Consider the following 23,094-nt stretch of genomic DNA (forward strand, 5'->3'; position numbering starts at 1 on the left):
TGTCCCTTTGTGTCTCTTTGTGTCTCTTTGTGTCTCTTTGTGTCCCTTTGTGTCTCTTTGTGTCTCTTTGTGTCTCTTTGTGTCTCTTTGTGTCTCTTAATGCTTCAGTTTGTCTCCTGCATTTCACTGAATGACTTTCGATCAAAGGAAACATTGATATGGTTAGTTAGCCCAAGGTGTCTTTTAATATTGTTCCATGTTTTCCCTATTGAGTGTACTGTTGTTGTTGTTGTTGTGAATTCAGCATCTGTGTCTAACTCTTAATGACTTTATAACCCTTTTTAGCAAACATGACATGACGCATGTTCATGTCATGCTTCATGTCATGAAGACCTAAGATGTAATAGTCACCAAATCAACCCAATTAATTAGTGTGTGTGTGTGTGTGTGTGTGTGTGTGTGTGTGTGTGTGTGCGTGCGTGTGCGTGTGCGTGTGCGTGTGCGTGTGCGTGTGCGTGTGCGTGTGTGTGTGTGTGTACCTGAGGGAGGTGGTCAGTTTGAGGGGTCTGACCCCAGGTGTGGCGAAGCGTAGAGAGTTCCTGTAGGTGACCTGCTGCACGGCGCGGTTAAAACTCTCGATGTCGTCTCCCTCCAGAACCAGCACCGACTGGCTGGGGTTCACATGGACCTGCACGGGAAAAACAGACGCTTTCTCAATTTCTCAACAATTTACCTAAGAGGACATCACGTTTCTGATGCTCAAAGACTAAATCTGGACACTTAACAAAGAGGAACTTTGGATTCAACTTCTTGAATTGAATCCAATGCTGGTTCTTTTGAAGGGATATCAGAGCAAACACATGATCAAATTATTTTATCAGCAAAACATGTCACTCTTTGACCCTTTTTACACACATTGAACCAATATATGTTTATTGTACCGCCACTAGAGGAGGTCAGAAGCACATTTGGCAACAAACCAACAATTTGTGTTGCAATTAAATGATAAGGATATCACTTTTTCAAGTCAATGATAAGATTGAGACAGGTTTAGCTCTCTGTAAATATCCATCTTGTTTAGACTCGAATTGAATATGTGTGAATGTTAGCTCCTAGAGTAAGGTGCACTGCTCTGTATGAATGGTTGTGAAAGGGTGAATGACATGTAGTATGTAAAGCACTTTGAGGGGTCGTAAAGACTGGATAAAGCGCTATATAAGTACAGTCCATTTACATGCACAAAAACTATATAACACACTACTTGAAAGGTAAACCCCCCCAAAAGAGCATTAAAGCTCCCCTATTATACTGTTTTTCATCAATATATTATTGGTCTCAGATATATACAGAACATGTCTCTGAAGGGTTTGGCTCCAAACACCAAACAGATCATTGCAGCATCCCATAATCCCCTCTGTTTCAGCCCTGTTTCAAAAGTGCTGATTCTCTGTCTGTTACTTTAGATGAAAATAAGGAGCCCCTCCCCACGCCCCTCTGAGAGATATCTGGTTAAAAAGAACACAATGGTGCTCTAGGAGGAGATTCAGGTGATAAGGTGTGGGGGGGGGTTACCTTGGTTGCTGATTGGCTAATGGTTACACAAGCCAAACAAATCGTTATGACATCATAAAGTGTCCAAAATCTGATCAGCTCATTTTCAGACAGGTTTTTATATAAATGGATCAGGACAAAAAGAGAGAGAATCTTTGTTCCTGAAACTTTCAGAGTCTCTTCACACAGAGGGGACACGTGTTGATGTAGAAGAGACATGAACAAGTGGATTTTGCATAATAGGTGACCTTTAAGCGCCCTCTCTCTCTCTCTCTATAACATGGCGCTCTACTGTCTCTGAGTGTTCACCTTCATGCCGGAGCCCAGAGTCTCCAGGTCCCCGAAGTCGAGGCCCTCCCTGCAGGCGTAGAGACACTCGACGACGCTGTGAGGCTCCACGCTGCCCGGGCGCAGCGTCACCCCCGACAACAGCCCGTGGTATCCACCCACATACCGCACTGAAGACCAGAGACAACACTGTTATGTGATTGTGATGTGCTATATGTGACATGTATGTAGTAATGTGTGTTGTTTGTATTTTATTAAGATAAGATAAGATAAGACTTTATTTATCCCGAAGGAAATTGTTGTGCCACAGTTACAAAAATCCAATAAACACAGCAGCATAATAGTAAAACTGTACACTAAAGAGAGCAATTAAATATCTACAGGAAACATGAAACATAGACGGTCACATATTATTGTTCTCTTTTATCCTTTCGCCTGTATCTACTTGTCTTTCATTCTTTTTTTTATAACTAATGCTGTTGTAGGGTGAGTTGCCCTAATGTGGGACACTCCCTAATGTGGGACACTCCCTAATGTGGGACACTCCCTAATGTGGGACACTCCCTCCCTAATGTGGGACACTCCCTCCCTAATGTGGGACACTCCCTCCCTAATGTGGGACACTCCCTAATGTGGGACACTCCCTCCCTAATGTGGGAAACTCCCTAATGTGGGACACTACCTAATGTGGGACACTTAAGCTCCAATGGGTGTAGGTCTTCCGCAAACAAATGAGAGTGAAATGAAACTATCGGTTAACACAAGCTGTGATGTCATGCGATCAAAATCACATGACTTCTCAAATGTCCAATCACAGATGAGGGTGGAGCAACCTTCAAACAAGTGTCCCACATTAGGCTTAAAGCGAAAAGAGTGTCCCACATTAGGGCAACTCACCCTATTGTGATTTTAAAAAAGTGCCCATTATCATCTGGCCGGGGTCAACAGATGGAAATTAGCAATGTTAGCTAAAGCTGGCCCATTTACTGTTTTTGTGACAGTTGATCAATGGGGACTGTCCACGATACTATAAACAACTAAACTAATCTAAACTAAACATCACATACGATAATACTTTAATGGTCAGATGAAGTCTGAAATTCGACTTGCGTCACAGCAGCAGCTTGTTAGACAAATATCAAGACACAATACATGAAAAACAAACAACAAACCAAGAGCCGTCATTGCACTAACCTCCTGAACTCATACCCCTTAATCATCCTCCATTCTAACATAACAGCACAATCACAGAGAGAAAACATGCTGAAAGAGAGGGATTCAGCTCTGTATCTACTGTGAGGATTGACTGATGTTCTCATATATATTATCACAACTAAATATGTTAATATGCACATGAATAACACACCAACAATGACACAGCAGAATGCACCGCCTCATGTTGATATAGTTCAGCTCACCTGAGTCTTTCCCCTCTGGGATGGTGTTGTTCACGATCTCCTTCTGCTTCTCTTCGGGCTCTGCAGGGAAACAAGACGGAGGGGGATTAGAAAAACAGAGAACAGAAATGCACCCTGAGGATCTGAGCTTCTGTGTGAGTTGGGGTTTTTATGGGTTTGTACTAATGTGCTGTAATTTAACTTCAACTGTGCTCGTGTGTTTTTTGTCTTTGAATGCCATCAGTGCTCATGTTACTTAAAGGGGACCTATCATGCAAAATGCACTTTTGTACGTCTTTTATACATGAATATGTGTCCCCGGTGTTCCAGGGAACTCACCAAGTGTCAGAAAACACAACCCTCTCTATTTTCCTCCATACCCAAATCTCTAAAAAAGGGGCTGCAACGGATCTGATAAAAACTGATCCAGATTTGAACACTGTCCTGACGTCAGGACGGTGGCGCTACGGCTATTGGGCCAACTCCACCAATCAGGAGGAGACAGCCACGGCCATTGCCGTTCGAAAGCGCTGGAGACGCTGTAGTACATATGCCAGGCCTGTAGGTGGTGCTGTTCTCACTGAATCAACCCTTGCAAAAACAGAGCTAACATTTTTCAAATTGAGCAAAATGAGGCATGGCTAAAATGCATGATCTGTTTGGTATTTTGAAAAAAAAAAAGTATAAATATGCCTTATATAGGTATGGTCCTACACTATATTATTATAATATAGCATGATAGGTCCACTTTAAATGGTCAGATCAAGTCTGACCATTTAAAGTGGACCTATCATGCGATATTATTCAAATATAGCATGATAGGTCCACTTTAATGTGCATTGTCTCTTCTTAGATACATATAAACAAAGAAAGGGAAATTATTGTACATTTTGTTTTGTGATGTAGCTAGTAGATGAGTTGGTTTTAACTATAAACAGGGTATATGCAGGAATCCTGAAGTCAAATGTAAAACCTTTTAAGACCTTTTTTAAGACCCTTTCCATACATTTTAAGACCTCATCGCCACTTGGAGTTCTAACCGGTTACATTGGCGACACACTTTACCTCACATTGACTATATACAGTATTGATTGTCCTTCCTCCTTATCTTCCAACCATTTGGACGCAGACTTGCATTTCCCCATAACCATGTTGTTTAACAACCGTCGCAAACGGACCTTCGCGCGCTATCAAGCAGTGAGCGTGCGATGTCCTGTTCAGATGACGTCAAATCCAACGGGATGCCATAAATAAACTACACAGAATCACACTACACACCTACGCAATGATTACATTCAGGCAAACTGTAGAATACAACCTCTTTGGACAATTTATATACTTATTGAAAACAAGCTACAAAATGTAATACCTTGGAAAATGCCGATTAATACTTTTTAATAGCCTTCATTTTCGCTAAATTTATATCAACTTTTAATACTTTTTAAGACCCCACGGACACCCTGTAATAATGTAGATACACTTGTAAAGAAAGTGAGAGAAAGATGGTTCAAGGGAACATGAAGATACATTAATTATTAAATATCACGAGGAGAAGGGATGCAGCCATACGTCACGAGCATGCATACACAGTTTGTTGTTATGACTCAGGTTTATGGTAAATATACGTTTCCTGCAGATAAATGGCTCCTGGGAACGATCTATCATTGCATGTTACATTATTGTTAATTATCTTATTGATCCGGCAAGTCGAGGAGCTCATTTTAACTGTTTAATTGTATAAAAGTATGAGAAGAAGGTGGTTGCAGGGAGAATGAAAGTAAATAAATATCTAAAGGAAAAGGAAAGGAGGCGTGCATCAAAACATGTTGTTGTTGCTACTCTCTAAATATATGCAAGTTCTTCACTGCAGGTTTATGGTAAATGTGACTCCTGGGAATAATTGAGCGTTACACATTACATTACTGTTAATTATGTGATTGATTCGACAGGTCGAGGAGCTCATTGTATCTGTTTGTAAAGTACACAAAGAAAGTGAGAGAAAGGTGGTTGCAGGGAGAACGAACAATTTATAAATGAATAAATAACACGAGCAGGCACGAGAGAGGAAATGCAAGCAGGATAATTTTACTGTGAATACGTGTGTGTGTGTGTGTGTGTGTGTGTGTGTGTGTGTGTGTGTGTGTGTGTGTGTGTGTGTGTGTGTGTGTGTGTGTGTGTGTGTGTGTGTGTGTGTGTGTGTGTGTGTGTGTGTGTGTGTGTGTGTGTGTGTGTGTGTGTGTGTGCGCGTACTGTACATGTTGTAAAGTATGCAACAAAAGCGAGAGAAAGGTGGTTTCATGGGAAAATGTAAATATATATTACAGTAAATGTGCTCGTTCTGCAGAAAAATGGCTGATGAGAATGACTTATCATCACATATTACATTGTTGTTAATTTTGTTATTGAGAAAGTATGTCAAGAAAGAGACAGCAGGGTGGTTGCAGGGAGAATGAACATCTTATAAATGAATAAATCACACGAGGAGGCACAAGCAAGAAACTGCAAGCAGGAGAATTGTAGATGATATTGAGAAATGCACCATCTCCTCATTATGTAGCAGCAGCTGCTGCAACGCAGGCAGCAGGACGACTACCACTGTGGATGAGAGTGTAACACTGTGAATATACGTGTGTGTGTGTGTGTGTGTGTGTGTGTGTGTGTGTGTGTGTGTGTGTGTGTGTGTGTGTGTGTGTGTGTGTGTGTGTGTGTGTGTGTGTGTGTGTGTGCGTGTGTGTGAAAGAGTGTGTGTTTCACTGCTAATTGGCAGCCAGAGTTTCCCATTTTTTACCAGCCATTGGAGAGCGAGTGGCTGATAGCTGTCTGTGTTGTTCTGCTGCCCTGAATAATTGATAAGTCAGTCGTATTATTAGCCTTCGAAGGCAAAACGCATCAACTAAATTATAACAGAGGGCAGTGAGGGAGAGGATGGCGCGAGGCGAAATGTCTCTGCAGATTGTCTGAAGACGCCAGACGAGGGTTTGTGAGTTGCCGGTGCTCAGAGAGATGGCCGTCTGATATCTCTGACTGACATTTCTCTGACAGACGGATGCAGAACAGGAAATGCAAACTGCTGCTCGTAGCATTTATGCAAAGAGTAAATAAACTGCTCTCTGCTGCATACATTTCAGTCAGGATCCATCACACAGCTGGATGAGATGTATGTGGTGGAGGACATGATGTTCACAAGATACAGGGAGGATATTGTTTAATCATAACTGGGTGTTTACGGTACGATCCATTTGACACTGCTTGAGTTTGTATCGTATAATAATTCTCACGTTTCATTTCATTATTATTATTTTTGTATTATTATTATTGTTTTTCACATTCGAAATATGCTGCCTGTTTATGTTTGTTCTGTATTTATGTATAAAATGTGAAAAATGTTATAAAAATCATAATGACAAAAAAAAAGAAATCAAATGTGGTGCATTCACTGAGCATAAATAAAGTAGGTTACCCCAGCATGCGCCGATGAGCATCCTCTGGCGGGGCAGAGGGTTGGGGATGGCTCCGTTGTCGTGGATGAGGGCGGGGTCGAAGGTTACGCCGTCGACGTACAGGGTCACCGAGGGGAACTGGACACTGAGGGAGAGGTGATGCCACTCACTGTCACACACCTGCAGGAGAGACAGAACACAACGTGAGCCGAGACGAAGGAGACAGGTTCAAATGAAAAGGATCAGAATCAGGATCCTTTATTTGTATCAGAGGGACATTTGGTTACAAGACAGTTGCTAATTAAAAAGAAATGTATATAAAAGGAGAATTAGAAGAAGTAATTGTGTGTACTTAACGGATAAATATAGAAAAAATAGCAATAAAGATTAAATTAAATAGACTAACAATAATTATATAATATATTTAAGTTAAAATGTGCACTAAAACAATAAATAAAGAATACAAATAATAATAAAAAATGTAAATAAACATAAGAAGTTCAAATAGACTTTCAATTATTGTAAAATGTTCATCCAATCCTAATATGTAAAGTAACTAATACTCAAGTAAAGTATAAATCCCTCAAGATTGTAGTTAAGTACAGTACTTGAGTAAATGTACTTAGTTACTTACACCACTGATTAGCAATAAGATGCACTTAAAGCTATAATGTGTGACTTTTAGACTCCTGAATGATACTCCTGCACTACGGGGCCTAATCGCCAAAACTCCATTACATTCATGTGTGTATTCCTGGCAATAAATATGTATTCTTATCAAAACCGTCTCTCCTGATTGAAATGTATTTGTATGCATGGTCCTCTTTGAAATAAATACATAATATAAATATATGAAGGTGACAGATGATAAGGATGGAGCAGCAGCTACAAGTCTGGCAGAGAATCCTAAGAAGCATCCAAGAAAAGTTCCTGGAGTTATTGCTTCAGATAAAAAAGAAGGGAAGTCTAAAAATATGTTATCTACCGCAAGGACAATCAAGATGTTGGGGTTAATTGCACAGAAAGAGTTATAAATGGTGATGGAAAACTAGCTGTTTATCTCCACATGTTAACAAGAGCAGTGGCTAAGATGTCTATTTTGTCTATTTTTAAGTACATGACACAGGTGATTATTTAAAGGGGACCTATCATGCAAAATGCACTTTTTGATGTCTTTTATACATAAATATCTGTCCCCGGTGTGTCGGGGAACTCACGCAGCGTCAGAAAATAAAACCCTCTCTCTTTTCCTCCGTACCCAAATCTCTAAAAACGGGGCTACAACAGAGCTGATCCAGATTTGCGTCCGATATGACGTCATATCGGAAATGTGGACCCACGGCACTATCAGAAACGTTGCTATCAGAAACAATGCCCGACTGTTTTGGGCGTAATATGGTCGGTGTTTACATTAGCATCGCTAACACTCAGAGCTAACCTGTACTGGAGAGCATGTGTGTGAAGAAGCAGGAAATAAAAAGGAACTCACCTTGTGGTATAACCGGCAAGAGAGAAAGCCTTTGAGCTCCATACTGTTTCAGAAATAATCCTTGATAATCCATGATATGGCGTTTCATCACGGCAGTATTTAGTTTAGACAGTAGCTGCCGGGTCCCGCATGAGCTCAGACCCCTCCTTTTTTTGTAAAGCTTTATACCCAAAATCAGCACGTTTGAAACAGGAAGTGAAATAGAGGGATATGAGGCATGGCTAGAATGGGTGATCTGTTTGGTATTTTGAGCAAAACACTTCATAGACATGTTTTTTATATATTTTTATATATCTGAGACCTATGCTATTGCCTAAAAATAGCATGATAGGTGCACTTTAATCAATGTATATTTCTGGTTTTAGCTCTCTTCTACAGACATCAGAAGAAAGACAATGGAGGAGGGGCGGAAAGGAAAGACTGGGTAATAAAATATCGAAGGTTCAGACAGAGGGATTGAAGTAATCTCCTCTGTATCAACTCAGCATCTTCTAATCCACGCTGCTTCAATCTGTCTGTGAGCGGTGGCTTCAGTCAAAACAACGAGCCCCTCCCCCCACTGTCTGACAATCAGGTAATTTAGTGTCCTTAAACTTCTGGATTAAAGCAAATATTGTGGAATTCTTCTATATAACTATGTTATTTAAAGGTACATATATAATGTTTGGTTTTGTTTATGGTCATAATGTTTATATGAGCCTGTATGAGTGAAAATTATGTATTTAATCATTTATTTTAAGCTATGTTCACAATTTATTAGATTAACTGGAGATGTATTGCATATTTAAAAGGGTTTAAAACTATTTCTGGAAATGATTAATGGTTTAATTATGTATTTTGAGAGATATGATTAATACATGGTGATGGAGAACAAGCAATCTAGCATTCACATGTTGATAATGGCCGTGTTTGATACGTTCATTTTGTGTTTTTTGTGTCAAGATAATCAAGCAGAAAAATGTGAAAACTTGAAAAATAAAGACAAAGAAAGAATTTAGATTATTATTATTATTGTACTATAATTCAAATTTGGTTTATTTATTATTTAGAATATATAATTTTATATAATTAATTATTATTATTATTATTTGTATTATTATTGTGCCTTTTTTTTGTTGCTTTTTTTATGTTTAGGCAACTCTGTAACCTCGAATGAAAATCGATCTGAAGTGAATTGAAGGAAACTTGACATTTCACCAAAAGATTAGTGTTTTGTTGAATCTGATCCGGGGGCCAGATGTTTGACATATTGCATTTCCTGGTGTTGGGTGTAATTTCCAAAGGTACAACCACACAGAGAGCATCAAAGCAAAGTGCTCTTCTCCCTCAGTACCTGCTCCAGTTTCCAGAGGAACTTGACGGGCCGAGCGGCGGAGACGTCGGGCCAGTAGAAGAGCGAGAGGCGGCAGCCGTGCACCGAGAGGGAGTAATGGGAGAAGGAATCGTCTGTGGAGCGAAGAGAGAGCAGGAGATAATTGGAGGGTCAGTGGGGTCTTTCAAACTGTCTTACTACCACTGAGCATTTCTGCAGAGAATAAACCCTCAGAAAGAAGCTGGAGAATGTGCGTTGGGAAAATACAGAATGTACTCTTCCAATATCAGAGTACACATGATAACAGGCGTGTGGTGCAGTGGGTTGTGCGTTGGTGTTCAAACCCCACTACAGTCAGCATGTCGTTGTGTCCCTGGGCAAGACACTTCACCCCAAATTGCTCCTGTGGGGATTGCCCACAGTACTGAATGTATGTTAGTCGCTTTGGATAAAAGCGTCTAACAAGTGACATGTAATGTAATAACAAAACAGTGTTAATTTTGGCAGCTATTTTTGATTTAGTCTTACGGTACGTCCACACGGCAGCGTTGCGTGCTTCAACGGAGACGCCACGCTTTGCCGAACTGCATTGTGGTTCCGTCGTGTCGCTTTGCCTCCGTTGCTCGCTTCGAAAGTTGAGAAAAGTTCAACTTTTCAAGCGTCGACGGAAGCGCCAGCCAATCAAATCATATGCCAGTACAAGCTCCACCCAATCAAACCGCGTGCTTGTGTGTCCAGGGCGGGAGATTAATGTGATTGGTTGTTGGTCGCACGCCAGACACGCCCACTGGCAATCTTCAACGCGACGCTGCCGTGTGGACGTACCGTTAGTCTTAGTCTTTAGACGAAAATGGTTATTAGTTTTAGTCACATTTTAGTCCTTTTTATCCTTCATAGTTTCAGTTTAGTTTTAGTCGACGAAAAATCATTACATTTTAGTAAACTTTTAGTCAAAATGTTTTCTCTCTTTAAACCAATTCAGTTGGGCAAATACAGGTATCTGAAACTGGAATCAAGGTGACAGTATCAAGTGTTGAAATGTCCGATAGTCCACCATTAACACCTTAGTCCCGTCTCGTCTCGTCAACGAAAACTAAATATACATTTCGTCATAGTTTTTATTATCAAGAATCTATTTTTAGCTCGTCATTGTCTCGTCTTAGTCGTGTAAAAAAGGTTGTTGACGAACATTTTTCGTCATTTTCGTTGACGAAATTAACACTAACAAAAGCACTGGAAAAAATGCTTCCTCCAAAAATAAGTCGAAAATAATGAGGTGTTTTCACTTGGAATAAGTACAAACATCTGCCAATAGAACAAGTGAAAATTAGCTTGGTAAGATCTCTTGTAATAAGAAGGGGTATTTAGATAAATCAGATCTTGTAATTAGCTGGAGAACTCATTTTGAACTATATTTGACCAGAATCAGGAAATGTTGTGTTTCAATATAAGCCACAAATGCTCAAAAGTGTTCTGTTTTCTGATGTTAGTTGGTGATTTCCCATTAAATAATTGAAAAAAAAAAATCTGAAATACACCTCAAAATAATATCTTTTGATTTAACAAGATGATGCATTGTCTAAAAACGCTAAGACCCCGATATCTCACTCCAGTGTTACTTCTGAAGTTATTATATCTTATAGCAAGTGTAAAGACATATTCTGATTAGGTATTAGACAAATATACTTGGCAAGATTCCGAGTTTTTGTAGTGAGGCCCAACTGTAGCTGTGTACATGACAGGATGTATGATTACCTAGAAGAGTCCGAATTTTTTGAAAAAGTCCGAATCTTTAGGAAAAAATCCGAATTTTGAGAGAAAGTCAGCATTTTGAGAGAAAGTCAGAATTTTGAGAAAAAGTCAGAATTTTGAGAAAAAGCCAGAATTTTGAGAAAAAAGTCAGAATGTTGAGAAAAAAGTCAGAATTTTTTCGTTTTTCAGAAAAAAAGCCAACATTTTGAGAAAAAACTCAGTATTTTGTACATGACAGGATGTATGATTACCTACAAGACCCGATATTCCTGCATCTTGTGACTGTGTAACTCCCTCTCTTGGATATCAGCATGTGAAGGACACTGTTCAGGAACTAGTTGATGCTCTGTATGTGATGACTACTTCCATTCTTGAGAGGATCAGAAATACATGGATCCTGAGATTGAAGCTCAAACCGGTGACGAGTGATATTTGTCTAACAATGTGCAATATCCGTTTTTATCTGGTGAGTTTTATTGCTACCCTCAGGAAGATTTGCTGCTTTTATACCAAAGTCGTAAAGCTGTAAATATTCACATGATACACACATTATTCTGCCCGGCACATCGCAGGTTTACTGCTCGTCTGCTGAGGTGCAGCAGCTGGAGCTAAGTGTCTCTTTCAGGATCACCTTGGTGCTCGTTGAGGAAGATACAAAGCTGTTATTTTTTCAGCCCTCTCTTTCTCTGCAGATCTGGGGAGTGGATAACCTTCTGAGGGTTTATTATCTGATGTTTTCCTTCCCCAAATCGCACAATAAAGTCTCCTCATATTGGGAAATTGAGTTTGTCTAAGAAAGCACCAGAGAGGGCAAAAGTACACACATCCTTTACTCAAGTAGAAGATACTCGTGTTTAAAAATACTCTGGTAAAAGTAGAAGTACTGACTAAACTTCTTTACTCAAGTAAAAGTAAAGAAGTATGGGCTCCGAAATGTACTTAAGTAAAAAGTACCCATAACTTTGTGTCCTTGGGCAAGACACTTCACCCTCATTTGCTGTATTCACTGTTACATGTCTGATATGTGTTACATTTACAAATACCTCTACTTTCTACTTCTTACATTTTCCAAACAGGCTGGTTCCTTTAGTTTGAATGTGTGTTTGGTGGCGTGATCATTATTATTTAGAGTCATTGCGTGCCTATTGATTTGAACACGATCCGTGTATCCATCATTTCCTGGTCTTCTCTAAAGAAGAGGGACCAATGAAAACGTTGTCATGTTGCCGTTGTTCAGCATGGAAACATTCATTAGCTAACAATGACATTATTGTTCTATTAATATAAAGGGAGGTCAGGTACTCTTTAAAACAGCTGCTAGTTATGGGTACCTTTTACTTAAGAACATTTCAAAGTCTTTACTTTTACTTGAGTAAAGAAGTTTAGTCAGTACTTCTACTTTTACCAGAGTATTTTTAAACACGAGTATCTGTACTTCTACTTGAGTACAGGATGTGAGTACTTGTGCCCTCTCTGCTGACCTGTAGAGTAAAATGAGCCAAAGACTGAGTGTTCCTCACCGTTCTTGACCGTGCTGCACACGATGGTCTCCTCCTCCTTGCGGCTGCCTCTGGTCTGGGGGGTGGTGGGCTGGATGTTGGCCCCGCCCCTCCTAATCCACAGCTGCAGCGTGAAGTGGTCTCCGGACAGAGCGGAGACCACCGAGTCCGGCACCACCGCCACGTGGGTCGACCCGTTAAAGGAGAAGACGAGAGAGGAGTCGGAGGAGGGGAGCGTAGGCAGAGCGGAGGTCCAGTTGGCAGCGGGAGAGGGAGGAGGGAGGAGGTCTACCTCACCCCTCACAGCACCTGAGGGGAGAGAGAGAGAGAGGGGGAGTCATTATATTATCTGTTATCTGTTGGAGAGAATTCATTATTTTTTAATATTTGACCTCCTTGTGTCTATCTGATCAAATGTTATATTTTGCTGCATGCACCTTTTAAAGTTCATAACAAATAATCTGAGGGGAATTTCTTGATGTGTGTTTTAACTTGTGATGTGTCATTTTGTAAAGCACTTTGAGCTGCATGTGTTGTATGAAAAGTGCTCTAAATAAAGCTTTATTATCATTATTATTAAAAAGGGATCCTGACATCTACATATTTATATATTATTAATGTGTAAAGTATCCCTCCAAAAATGTGCAATAGGGACTTCATCTAGGCTAAATAACCTGGGGAATGATTTAACTTTGCAATACTGATTTAGTTATTATTATTTAATGTATTGTAAATGTATTACACTGTGCATTTTGAGCTATAATCTGGTTTTCAGCATTAATATAATTATTAATATTAACGCACTACTGTGTTTATTGTAATTTACAGATGTATACAGATGTAACTTCCCTATGTTTCTCTAATTAAAAAAAAAAATCTGATTATTCTTCTGTACAGTATTTATTTTACATTCTGGTTTATCTTATTCTATATTTATTTGTTTGCAACTTGCTTGTGCCATTTTGTCTCTTGCATAAGTATATTTTGCACTATTTTATTTCCTTTATTCCTCTTACATCTTAAGTATAAAGTTTGTAGCTGGGACTTAAAGGTCTCCTATCATGCAAAATGCACTTTTTTATGTCTTTTATACATAAATGTGTCCCCGGTGTGTCAGGAGCAGAGGTGGCGCTAGACTTTTTCGCTGCCCGTCATTTTGGCGGACAGGATCGTCTCAACTCTCGGTCTACTCAACTGTACACAACTCTGAGAGAGAGAGCACGCTCGTGATCTGTTAGCGCCGGTGTTATGCCGTGTGCCCACTGCACCTCGCGGGAGCACGCACAGCGTAAAGCCATAACTCCCAGACATTTCAATGATTTGTACGGCAAAGTTAGGTTTGGAAACTATATCATTTCCTTTTTGGCAGGCATGCATAACACGGCATTAACACCGGAGCCTCGCTGCGGGGAAACTTTGGCGCTGTTCCGAGTTTGTTCTAATCCTTCAAAATGACGGACTGCTTTCAGATTTTTCCGTCATTGTTAAAAAAAATCCGTACTGGACGGAAAATATTCGGTTAACGCGACCTCTGGTCAGGAGGCTCACAAAGTGTCAGAAAACAAAAACCCTGATTTGCTGCGTCATGACGACATTACTAAAATGTGGGCTGGCTTTACGCCTCCGGGCCTATCAGATACGTCGCTGTATCAGAAACAATGCGCGATGTGTTTTGGAAGTAATATGGTCTGTGTTTACATTTAAAAAAGGTACTGACCTCATCTGTTTGTTATTTTGAGCAAAACACTTCAGAGACATGTTTTGTATAGATATGAACCTATAATATATTGTTCAAATATAGCATAATAGGTGACCTTTAAAGATGTTCATAAGATAAGATAAGATGAGATAAGATAGGACTTTATTCATCCTGAAGGAAATTATTATGCCAGAGTTACAAAAATACAATAAACACAGCAGCACAATAATAATAAAACTGTGCAGCAAAAAGATCAATTCAATAACTACAGGAAACATAGATGGTCACATCATTAATGTAAATATTAACAGTATTTAGTAGTGCAAAAACCGTAGTGATAATAGCCAAACCTTCACTGTATCTATTGGACATTTGACAATAAGGCATTTAATTCTTTGTGAAAGCAGGTCTCACCACACAGGCGCCTCACGGATCTGTCGGAGTAGCTGTCTCGGTCGCAGCCCTTCCCGATGTGTCCCGTCTGCAGCTCTACGGTGGCCTGGATGTTCCACACCGTCTCCTCGCAGGTCTCCAAGTGCAGGCTGGGAAACAGCGGGATGCTGCCGGAGCCGGGGGTGTACTCCACACGCTTAGCCCATCCTGAAATAAACATGAGCATCAACATTTGTACACAACAAGTAAGAGAGGAGCAAAACACATTCACAAAAGCCTCCGTTTATAAAAAGGAACGTCTCTTCAATGCAAGGGTGTTTACATTTGCATTTTAGTCTACCTCCCTTAAGAATTGTAACTATAGGTTATGTACACTGATACTGACTTTGCATCCACCCCAAAAACATTATGCATTACATTAATGTGAATGACATCTTGTACTTTTTTCTTTTTCCTTTTTTAATGCTAAATTGTTTCTTAAAAATACATATTTCTTATTATGCTTGTATACTTTTTTTTTTTTTTTTATCTACTTTGCAACTTATTCATCCTGAAAATAAACACGAGCATCAACATTTGTACACAACAAAGCTCTGCTAAGTGCCCTGATAAACATTCCTGTTGTCATCTTGCAATATACAAATGTATATAAATAGTTATCACTGCAATAAACCGTATTTAATTTTGTCTTAAAGGTCACCTATCATGCTATTTTTAGGCAATAGCATAGGTCTCAGATATATAAAAATATATAAAAAACATGTCTATGAAGTGTTTTGCTCAAAATACCAAACAGATCACCCATTCTAGCCATGCCTCATATCCCTCTATTTCACTTCCTGTTTCAAAAGTGCTGATTTTGGGTATAAAGCTTTTTAAAAATTGATCAAAAAGAGGGGCGGAGCTTATGCCTGCTCATGCGGGAGATTCTACCGGCAGCTACTGTCTGAACTAAATACTGCCGTGATGAAACGCCATATCATGGATTATCAAGGATTATTTCTGAAACAGTATGGAGCTCAAAGGCTTTCTCTCTTGCCGGTTATACCACAAGGTGAGTTCCTTTTTATTTCCTGCTTCTTCACACACATGCTCTCCAGTACAGGTTAGCTCTGAGTGTTAGCGATGCTAATGTAAACACCGACCATATTACGTCCAAAACAGTCAGGGCATTGTTTCTGATAGCAACGTTTCTGATAGGCCCGTGGGTCCACATTTCAGATATTACATCACATCGGACGCAAATCTGGATCAGCTCCGTTGTACCCCCGTTTTTAGAGATGTGGGTACGGAGGAAAAGAGAGAGGGTTTTATTTTCTGACGCTGCGTGAGTCTGGGCATGTTGAGAGCTGCACATACACACAAGGGGAGTTAGTTGGTTCCGTAAGAGCCAGCATGCGGGACCGGGATTCTGGGATTTGTAGTCTTTCTAGTTGCGTATTTTTCATAGTCTTATATTTCAACAGTTTTACGACAAACTGTGACTTTTTTGACATGGAAATTATTATTTAAGATTGACAAACATCATATGTGTAATTCGTGGCACAATTCAAACGGGATCAAAAGATAATCCTTCTCTCCCCATTGACTTCAATACATACTTTTTCCGAAATAAGGTCCCATGGGTCGGAAGTAGATGGGCGGGACTTCGCCTCTCTATAGACACAATATTGTGTTTACAAAAAAAAATACCGTTTTATATATATATATATGTGTATCATAAGACACCTGCTGTATGTTCAAGTTCCTACTTCTCAAACGTTTCCTTTATCTCTTTCTTCCTTTCCTATATTGTTTATTGCAATAAAACTCAGAAAGACAGAGGCTCTCCGGGATTTTATACCATATTATATTAAGGAAACTTCCCACAATGGTTCTGTTTCATGTTACTTTGAACAATACATTGAATAGCTGAATAAATAACATGTGAATATGTATTAAAATGCACTGTATGACATTCTCAGATTGAATATAATATCAGACTGTCAATAAACTGCTCATCCATAGAGGAATCTAGCGTGCAGTGGTAGTATCTGGTTCTATAAATATATTCACACATTTGATTAAAGGCCTTCCCCTTGATATCACTTGAGGTTCAACACTACGTCTTCAACTGCAGCTCTGGAGAAAAACATGCATGGATGATTCATGCGAAGGCGTCATAACGCGTTGTGTTGAAAGGTGTTAGACATACGGGTCAGAAGATTCTCAAATGGAGTTCAACACATACACTTTGAGGGCAATGTAAAGGGTAGATCGGTATGAAGTCAGACTAGATAACTACAAATACCAGGAAGAAACTGTCAAGAAATGTTGGAAGTTACTGATCAGTGTACGCCTGATTTTTGGTCATTTTATAATAAGTAAAAAAAAACTGTCTGATGGTAATATTCGTTCACATTTCTTGGTGCATGTTTTTTTCAGAACTTCTTTTTACAAATGATATGATGAAAAAGTTAAAGGGACGCAATGAGCCATTAATTCAGGTTCATATCAGTATGTAGTATCTCTACTGGGACATGTCTCTACTGGGACATGTCTCCATGCTTTAATGTTCAAAAAGTTCTTTATTTTTCTCATACTGTGCTGTGCTGCAGCACCTCTTTTCACCCTCTGTCTGAAACCAGAGCCCAGTCTGCTCTGATTGGTTAGCTGGCCGGCTGATTGGTCAACCGCTTAGAGCTGTCCCACCCCTATAATCCATGACGTACAATGTGTTGGAGCGCTAGCCAATAGAAGCTTGAGTTTTACATAGTGATGTCATTATGTTAAGGAAGTAAACAAAGGAGTCTAATGGAGGCGTTTCAGGCAGGGGGGGGGGGAGAGTGTGGGAGAGAAAACCCCTCTGGAACATAGGGATTTTAGCCTCTGCAAACCATTTACATGCACTAAAACCAATATAACACACTACAGGAAAGGGACCCCAAAAGCATAATAGGGCCTCTTTAAAAAAACACTGAGGAAATGTTCCTATCTTCCCCAGTGTTAACGACCCCTTGTGCATCCGCGACACATTTCTGAACTAAATGCGAGACATTGAACGCTTCCCCTGAAACCTGCAGAGAGTCATCCGGGTGTGATAATGCGGACAGAAAGAGAGCGATGCGAGTTATTGATTACCGATCCAGCCCGGTTTGCAGGACGGCTTCACCGTGACGACCACCTGAGCGTCGGCCTGTGCGCGGTTCTTCCCGCAGTCGAAGGCGGTCACCCAGAAGGTGTGAACGCGCTGCCGTTTGGTGTCCAGAGGCTCCGTGTTCTTGATGTTACCTAGGAGACAAAGTACACACATCCTTTACTCAAGGAAAAGTACAGATACTCGTGTTTAAAAATACTCTGGTGAAAGTAGAAGTACTGACTAAACTTCTTTACTCAAGTAAAAGTAAAGAGGCTTTGAAATGTACTTAAGTAAAAAGTACCCATAACTAGCATCTGTTTTAAAGAGTACCTGACCTCCCTTTATATTAATAGAACAATAATGTCATTGTTAGCTAATGAATGTTTCCATGCTGAACAACGGCAACATGACAACGTTTTCATTGGTCCCTCTTCTTTAGAGAAGACCAGGAAATGATGGATACACGGATCGTGTTCAAATCAATAGGCACGCAATGACTCTAAATAATAATGATCACGCCACCAAACACACATTCAAACTAAAGGAACCAGCCTGTTTGGAAAATGTAAGAAGTAGAAAGTACAGGTATTTGAGTTCAAAATGTAAGAAGTAGAAAGTACAGGTATTTGTGTTCAAAATGTAAGAAGTAGAAAGTACAGGTATTTGTGTTCAAAATGTAAGAAGTAGAAAGTACAGGTATTTGTGTTCAAAATGTAAGAAGTAGAAAGTACAGGTATTTGTGTTCAAAATGTAAGAAGTCAAAGTAAAAGTCGTCAGAAAAATAAGTAGTGGAATAAAGTACTGATACCAGAGAAATGAACTGTTGTGTTCGAAAGCTGTTACCGTTCATGGTGTTCGAGGGTACATTTTGACCCATGATTTATCTCAGTCCAAAACACTCCAAAATAATGACTATCATCCAATATTGTTTAAACTACATCATAACTAACTCATTATGCATTCATAACCGTAAAATCCTGTTGTAATTTTATTTGATGGCCCCAAAACACATCACACCACATATTTAAGTAAAACATGTGATTAAATTCACTCATTATATTCCCTATAGTGAAGACAGTGGATAATGATGTTATCTGACTATAATAGACTTACAATTATTGTTACAGTGGATGAAGGGGGTGGGGGAGGGGTGTCTAAAGTCAAAGATGAATCTTGATTGGGTCAAAACATTTTTAGAGACCTTCAGACTTGGCTAAAATTGTCAAAATCTGTTTTGTAGTGTTTATAGCTGTTGTGGAGGATATCATGAAGCCTCGTTCCGATAAAAAAAAAAACTAGAGCGTAGTTATTATATAATTTTAACTTGAAGCGGGTCACGGGAGACCCGAACCAACATAGGCTCCGGCCTATATAGCTGAACTCCTCCAGCGCTACACCCCAACAAGAGCTTTAAGGTCTGCTGACCAGCTGTTGCTGATAGTGCCCAAGACCAGGCTCAAAACCCGAGGGCACCGAGCCTTCGCAGCAGCTGGCCCGAGGCTCTGGAACACTCTGCCCCTCCATGTGAGGTCGGCCCAGACCCTAGGGGTTTTTAAATCTACTCTTAAGACACACTTCTTCTCCCTGGCCTTCTAGTCAGAGCGGAGCACGACTCCTGACTTTTCCCTGTGTTTTTTTTTTTTTTTAAATATCTGTTGTAATTTATTGTCTTTTATTGTGATTATAGAAATGTGTTTTTTTATGTGATTGTAGTTATTACATGTACAGCACTTTGGCCCGACCAAAAATCGCTTTTAAATGTGCTTTATAAATAAACCTTGATTTTATTTGATTTGATTTGATAAGGGTTAAGTAGTAACGAAGTATTTGTACTCCACTACTTCCCACCTCTGCCTAGGAGACACACACAACGAAAGCGAGCATTAGACGTGATGAAACACAAGAATAAAAGGGAAACAGAAATAGCCGCGTTAGTCATCAGCAGAGAGCTTGCATAATTGATAAAAAAGCACAAATGACGCCCATTGATAAAGCTTCTATCGCTGCGTGAACACAATAACAGAGCTCAGAGCACTTAATCCAGAGGCGGAGGAGGGTGAATTGCAGAGAACAGAATGAGAAGTGAATGGCTTTTCCTGTTTTTACAGATAAAGGCGGCAGCGAATAGCGTCTGACAGCGCTCCGCATGCCAGCTGACAGACAATAGGTGAGACAGGAGAAGCTGTGACATGGCGAGAGGAGAAACAGTGGGATGAAAGAGATAGTGAAAGTAAAGGAGGGGGGAGAGGAGAAAGGAAAACAGACAATGACAAGCCCACAGCGTCTGAGCAAGTTAGGAAACAACAGATCTGTGTATACAAGAAAGGAAGGAGCTGCTCATCCTCTGGAAACAAAAAAAGGTCAATTCTGCAGAGTCATACTAAAACAGTAACTCTCTCTACAGTATAATCGCCCACCCTCCCGTCAATGGGTACAATTACGTCAAAGTATGTATACAAAAAAGGATGCTATATTAAACCAAACAGCTGCTGCCATGTTTATGCAGAGGCAGAACAAAAAGACACCCACGTAGAGTCTATTTCAACATCTTTACCTGTGCGCTGAATTTAAAACATGCAAGTCTTTTCACTCTGTTTCTACGCAGTCAATAGACAAAAGAGTCAGGTGTGTGCGTGTGTGTTTTTTTATGTATTCAGGGAATATCTGCAGTTTTATGAGTCGGATTGAGTGATTCTGCTTGCAAGCCAAGGCCAGATAGTGCCGTTTGAGGAGATAACGTGCTGACTGCTGACGGGGGTTATTGTATTTCTGAAGCAGAGACAGACACATATTAATAGAGTCTCTGAGCACGTTGATTTACTGCAGGGGTGTCCAAACTACGGCCCGGTGGACTATTTTGAATCGGCCCTCAGCTAATTCTAAAAGTATAATGCAATAGAGTGGTGCAGGGATGACGTATTTTTGTAGGCCGACCCGGAAGTAAGCTGCGCATGGGTTCCCTCGACAAAAAAGCAATAGGATTTCTCCATAGGATTTTGGAAAATAGCTCGAAATAAGGTCTGTGGAAAACGAACCGGTTTGATAAATGCACCTTTGGTTCAGCTGGATAATATCCACATGTCTACCCTACTTTAATAATTTTCTAATCATAAATCTAATCGCCAGAAAATAAATGCTAACGTCATGCTATAAAGGAACTACAGCCGAGTACAGCAGGGTCGCTGCTTCAACGTCACGCCAACTCAAGATCCATATTCAAACACACAGATTCAAAAGTGTAAAAGTTGAAGTGTTTGTTTGAACAGTTTGCAGGAGGCAGGTACTTGCTTTCAAGCAGAACAGGGGCACAAAAACTTAGAGGATTGTTTACGTGTTCAGCGTAATGACGTACAACGTCCTCGACAACTTCTGTAGTCCTATTCAGCCACTTGGTAACAACCATCGTTTTTCAGACACGTCAACTCTTCAGAAATCACCAGTGGGGTCACTGCTGATGTATTTAATGTCGTAGAACAAAACGTGATCCGTCTCTTCAATTTGTGTCAACCACAGACCTTATTTCCAGCTATTTTCCAAAATCTTATGGAGAAATCCCATTGGCTCTGAGACGAGGGAACAGGAAGTGGTAAAATGCTGACTCACTTCCGGGTTTTAGGACTCGTTCCTGCACCACTCTATACGGCCCACAAATGAAACTTGTGCTTGTCTTATATTGTACTTAATATATGACACAGTAGTATTCATGTGTTAATAAGACCACTTTTCAAATAAATTAGTAAAAAGTACCCATAACTAGCAGCTGTTTTAAAGAGTACCTGACCTCCCTTTATATTAATAGAACAATAATGTCATTGTTAGCTAATGAATGTTTCCATGCTGAACAACGGCAACATGACAACTGTTTTCATTGGTCCCTCTTCTTTAGAGAAGACCAGGAAATGATGGATACACGGATCGTGTTCAAATCAATAGGCACGCAATGACTCTAAATAATAATGATCACGCCACCAAACACACATTCAAACTAAAGGAACCAGCCTGTTTGGAAAATGTAAGAAGTAGAAAGTACAGGTATTTGTGTTCAACATGTAAGAAGTAGAAAGTAAAAAGTCGTCAGAAAAATAAGTAGTGGATTAAAGTACTGATACCAGGAAATGTACTTAAGTACAGTAACAAAGTATTTGTACTCCACTACTTCCCACCTCTGGTCATTATAAGAAAACTGAGGAATGAGCTGCCAACAAAATAAAGCAAACCCTACGGAGAGCTGTGATTGGCTGTGGCAAGTATCAAGCATTATTTACCTACATTTGATTAATTTTGCTGACTTATAACTGAACTTATGAGGCGACAAACCTCTCCTCTATGAGCGGCCCAGCCCTTCGTATATTCTTCTGCATGTGGCCCTCGGTGAAACCCCTGATTCACTGCGACAGGATACAAACACACATCTCACCGTCGTTGTCGATAGCGAAGGGCACGTTGGGAGTGATGATGTCATAGAAGCAGATCTGGCTGTACTGAGGGGAGCAGTCGGCGTCCAGAGCCTCCACGCGCACGATGCGGTCGAACAGACGGCCTTCTGGGACCGAGGCCTCGTAGCGACGCTCCACAAACACCGGGGAAAACTCATTGACATCATTCACACGAACATGAACCGTGGCCCTGAGGAGGAGGAGGAGGAGGAGGAGAGGAGAGGAAAGGAGAGAAGGAGAGGAGAGTTAACACAAAGAGGCTGCAGGAAGAGGGAAATTATGTTCTGCAATAATGATGTTTTTCTTGTTAAAGGCTCGGCCAAGGACACAAGAGCAGGAACGTGTCACCTCCATCTTCTCTGAAGCCATTCTTCCAGTATTTACTTTGAGACAAATCATTTTTCTATCTCAGGAAATTCAGTAAATCTCTATAGAAAACTCACATTTCTGTAAAAATAAGTCCTTTTGTTACAGTCTCAATCCTTTTCAATGTGATGTTGTTCCTATTCATTTACATAAAACAGTCTGATTTGAAAAGAGCTATACAACTAAAAGTATATTTTTCAGTCAGTGGAGATATAGGCAAGTGTCACCACCATCTCTTGTGAACACAGCCGGCGTCGTCTTCCCATATGAATCCAGCAAAGGTCTGCAGTTACTGTCTTTATCTTAAGATGAGTCACTTCCTGTACACTCTGTATCATTACTGACAGGTCGGACTCCATCGTCATCTGTGAGCCCTGGAAATATCCTGTATAATAATAATGTGTATTACCTTCC

At 40.1% G+C, this 23,094-nt stretch overlaps 1 protein-coding gene across 2 annotated transcripts in view; it reads right to left on the reverse strand.

Annotated features, from left to right (window-relative positions):
- The window catches only part of clstn3 (calsyntenin 3), a 51,787-nt gene that overhangs the window by 16,091 nt on the left and 12,602 nt on the right, over positions 1–23,094 (reverse strand). For both annotated transcript variants that reach the window (XM_034145771.1, XM_034145772.1), the window contains exons 5-13: positions 22,296–22,504; positions 17,881–18,030; positions 14,782–14,967; positions 12,690–12,977; positions 9,439–9,551; positions 6,637–6,796; positions 3,198–3,257; positions 1,801–1,949; positions 480–628 (exon numbers count right to left, since the gene is read on the reverse strand). In XM_034145771.1, coding sequence (XP_034001662.1) covers positions 480–628; positions 1,801–1,949; positions 3,198–3,257; positions 6,637–6,796; positions 9,439–9,551; positions 12,690–12,977; positions 14,782–14,967; positions 17,881–18,030; positions 22,296–22,504 — 1,464 coding nt within the window. The remainder of the gene's footprint in view (positions 1–479; positions 629–1,800; positions 1,950–3,197; positions 3,258–6,636; positions 6,797–9,438; positions 9,552–12,689; positions 12,978–14,781; positions 14,968–17,880; positions 18,031–22,295; positions 22,505–23,094) is intronic.

Source organism: Trematomus bernacchii, unplaced genomic scaffold, assembly GCF_902827165.1.
Source record: "Trematomus bernacchii unplaced genomic scaffold, fTreBer1.1, whole genome shotgun sequence".
NCBI classification, from domain to species: Eukaryota; Metazoa; Chordata; class Actinopteri; order Perciformes; family Nototheniidae; genus Trematomus; species Trematomus bernacchii.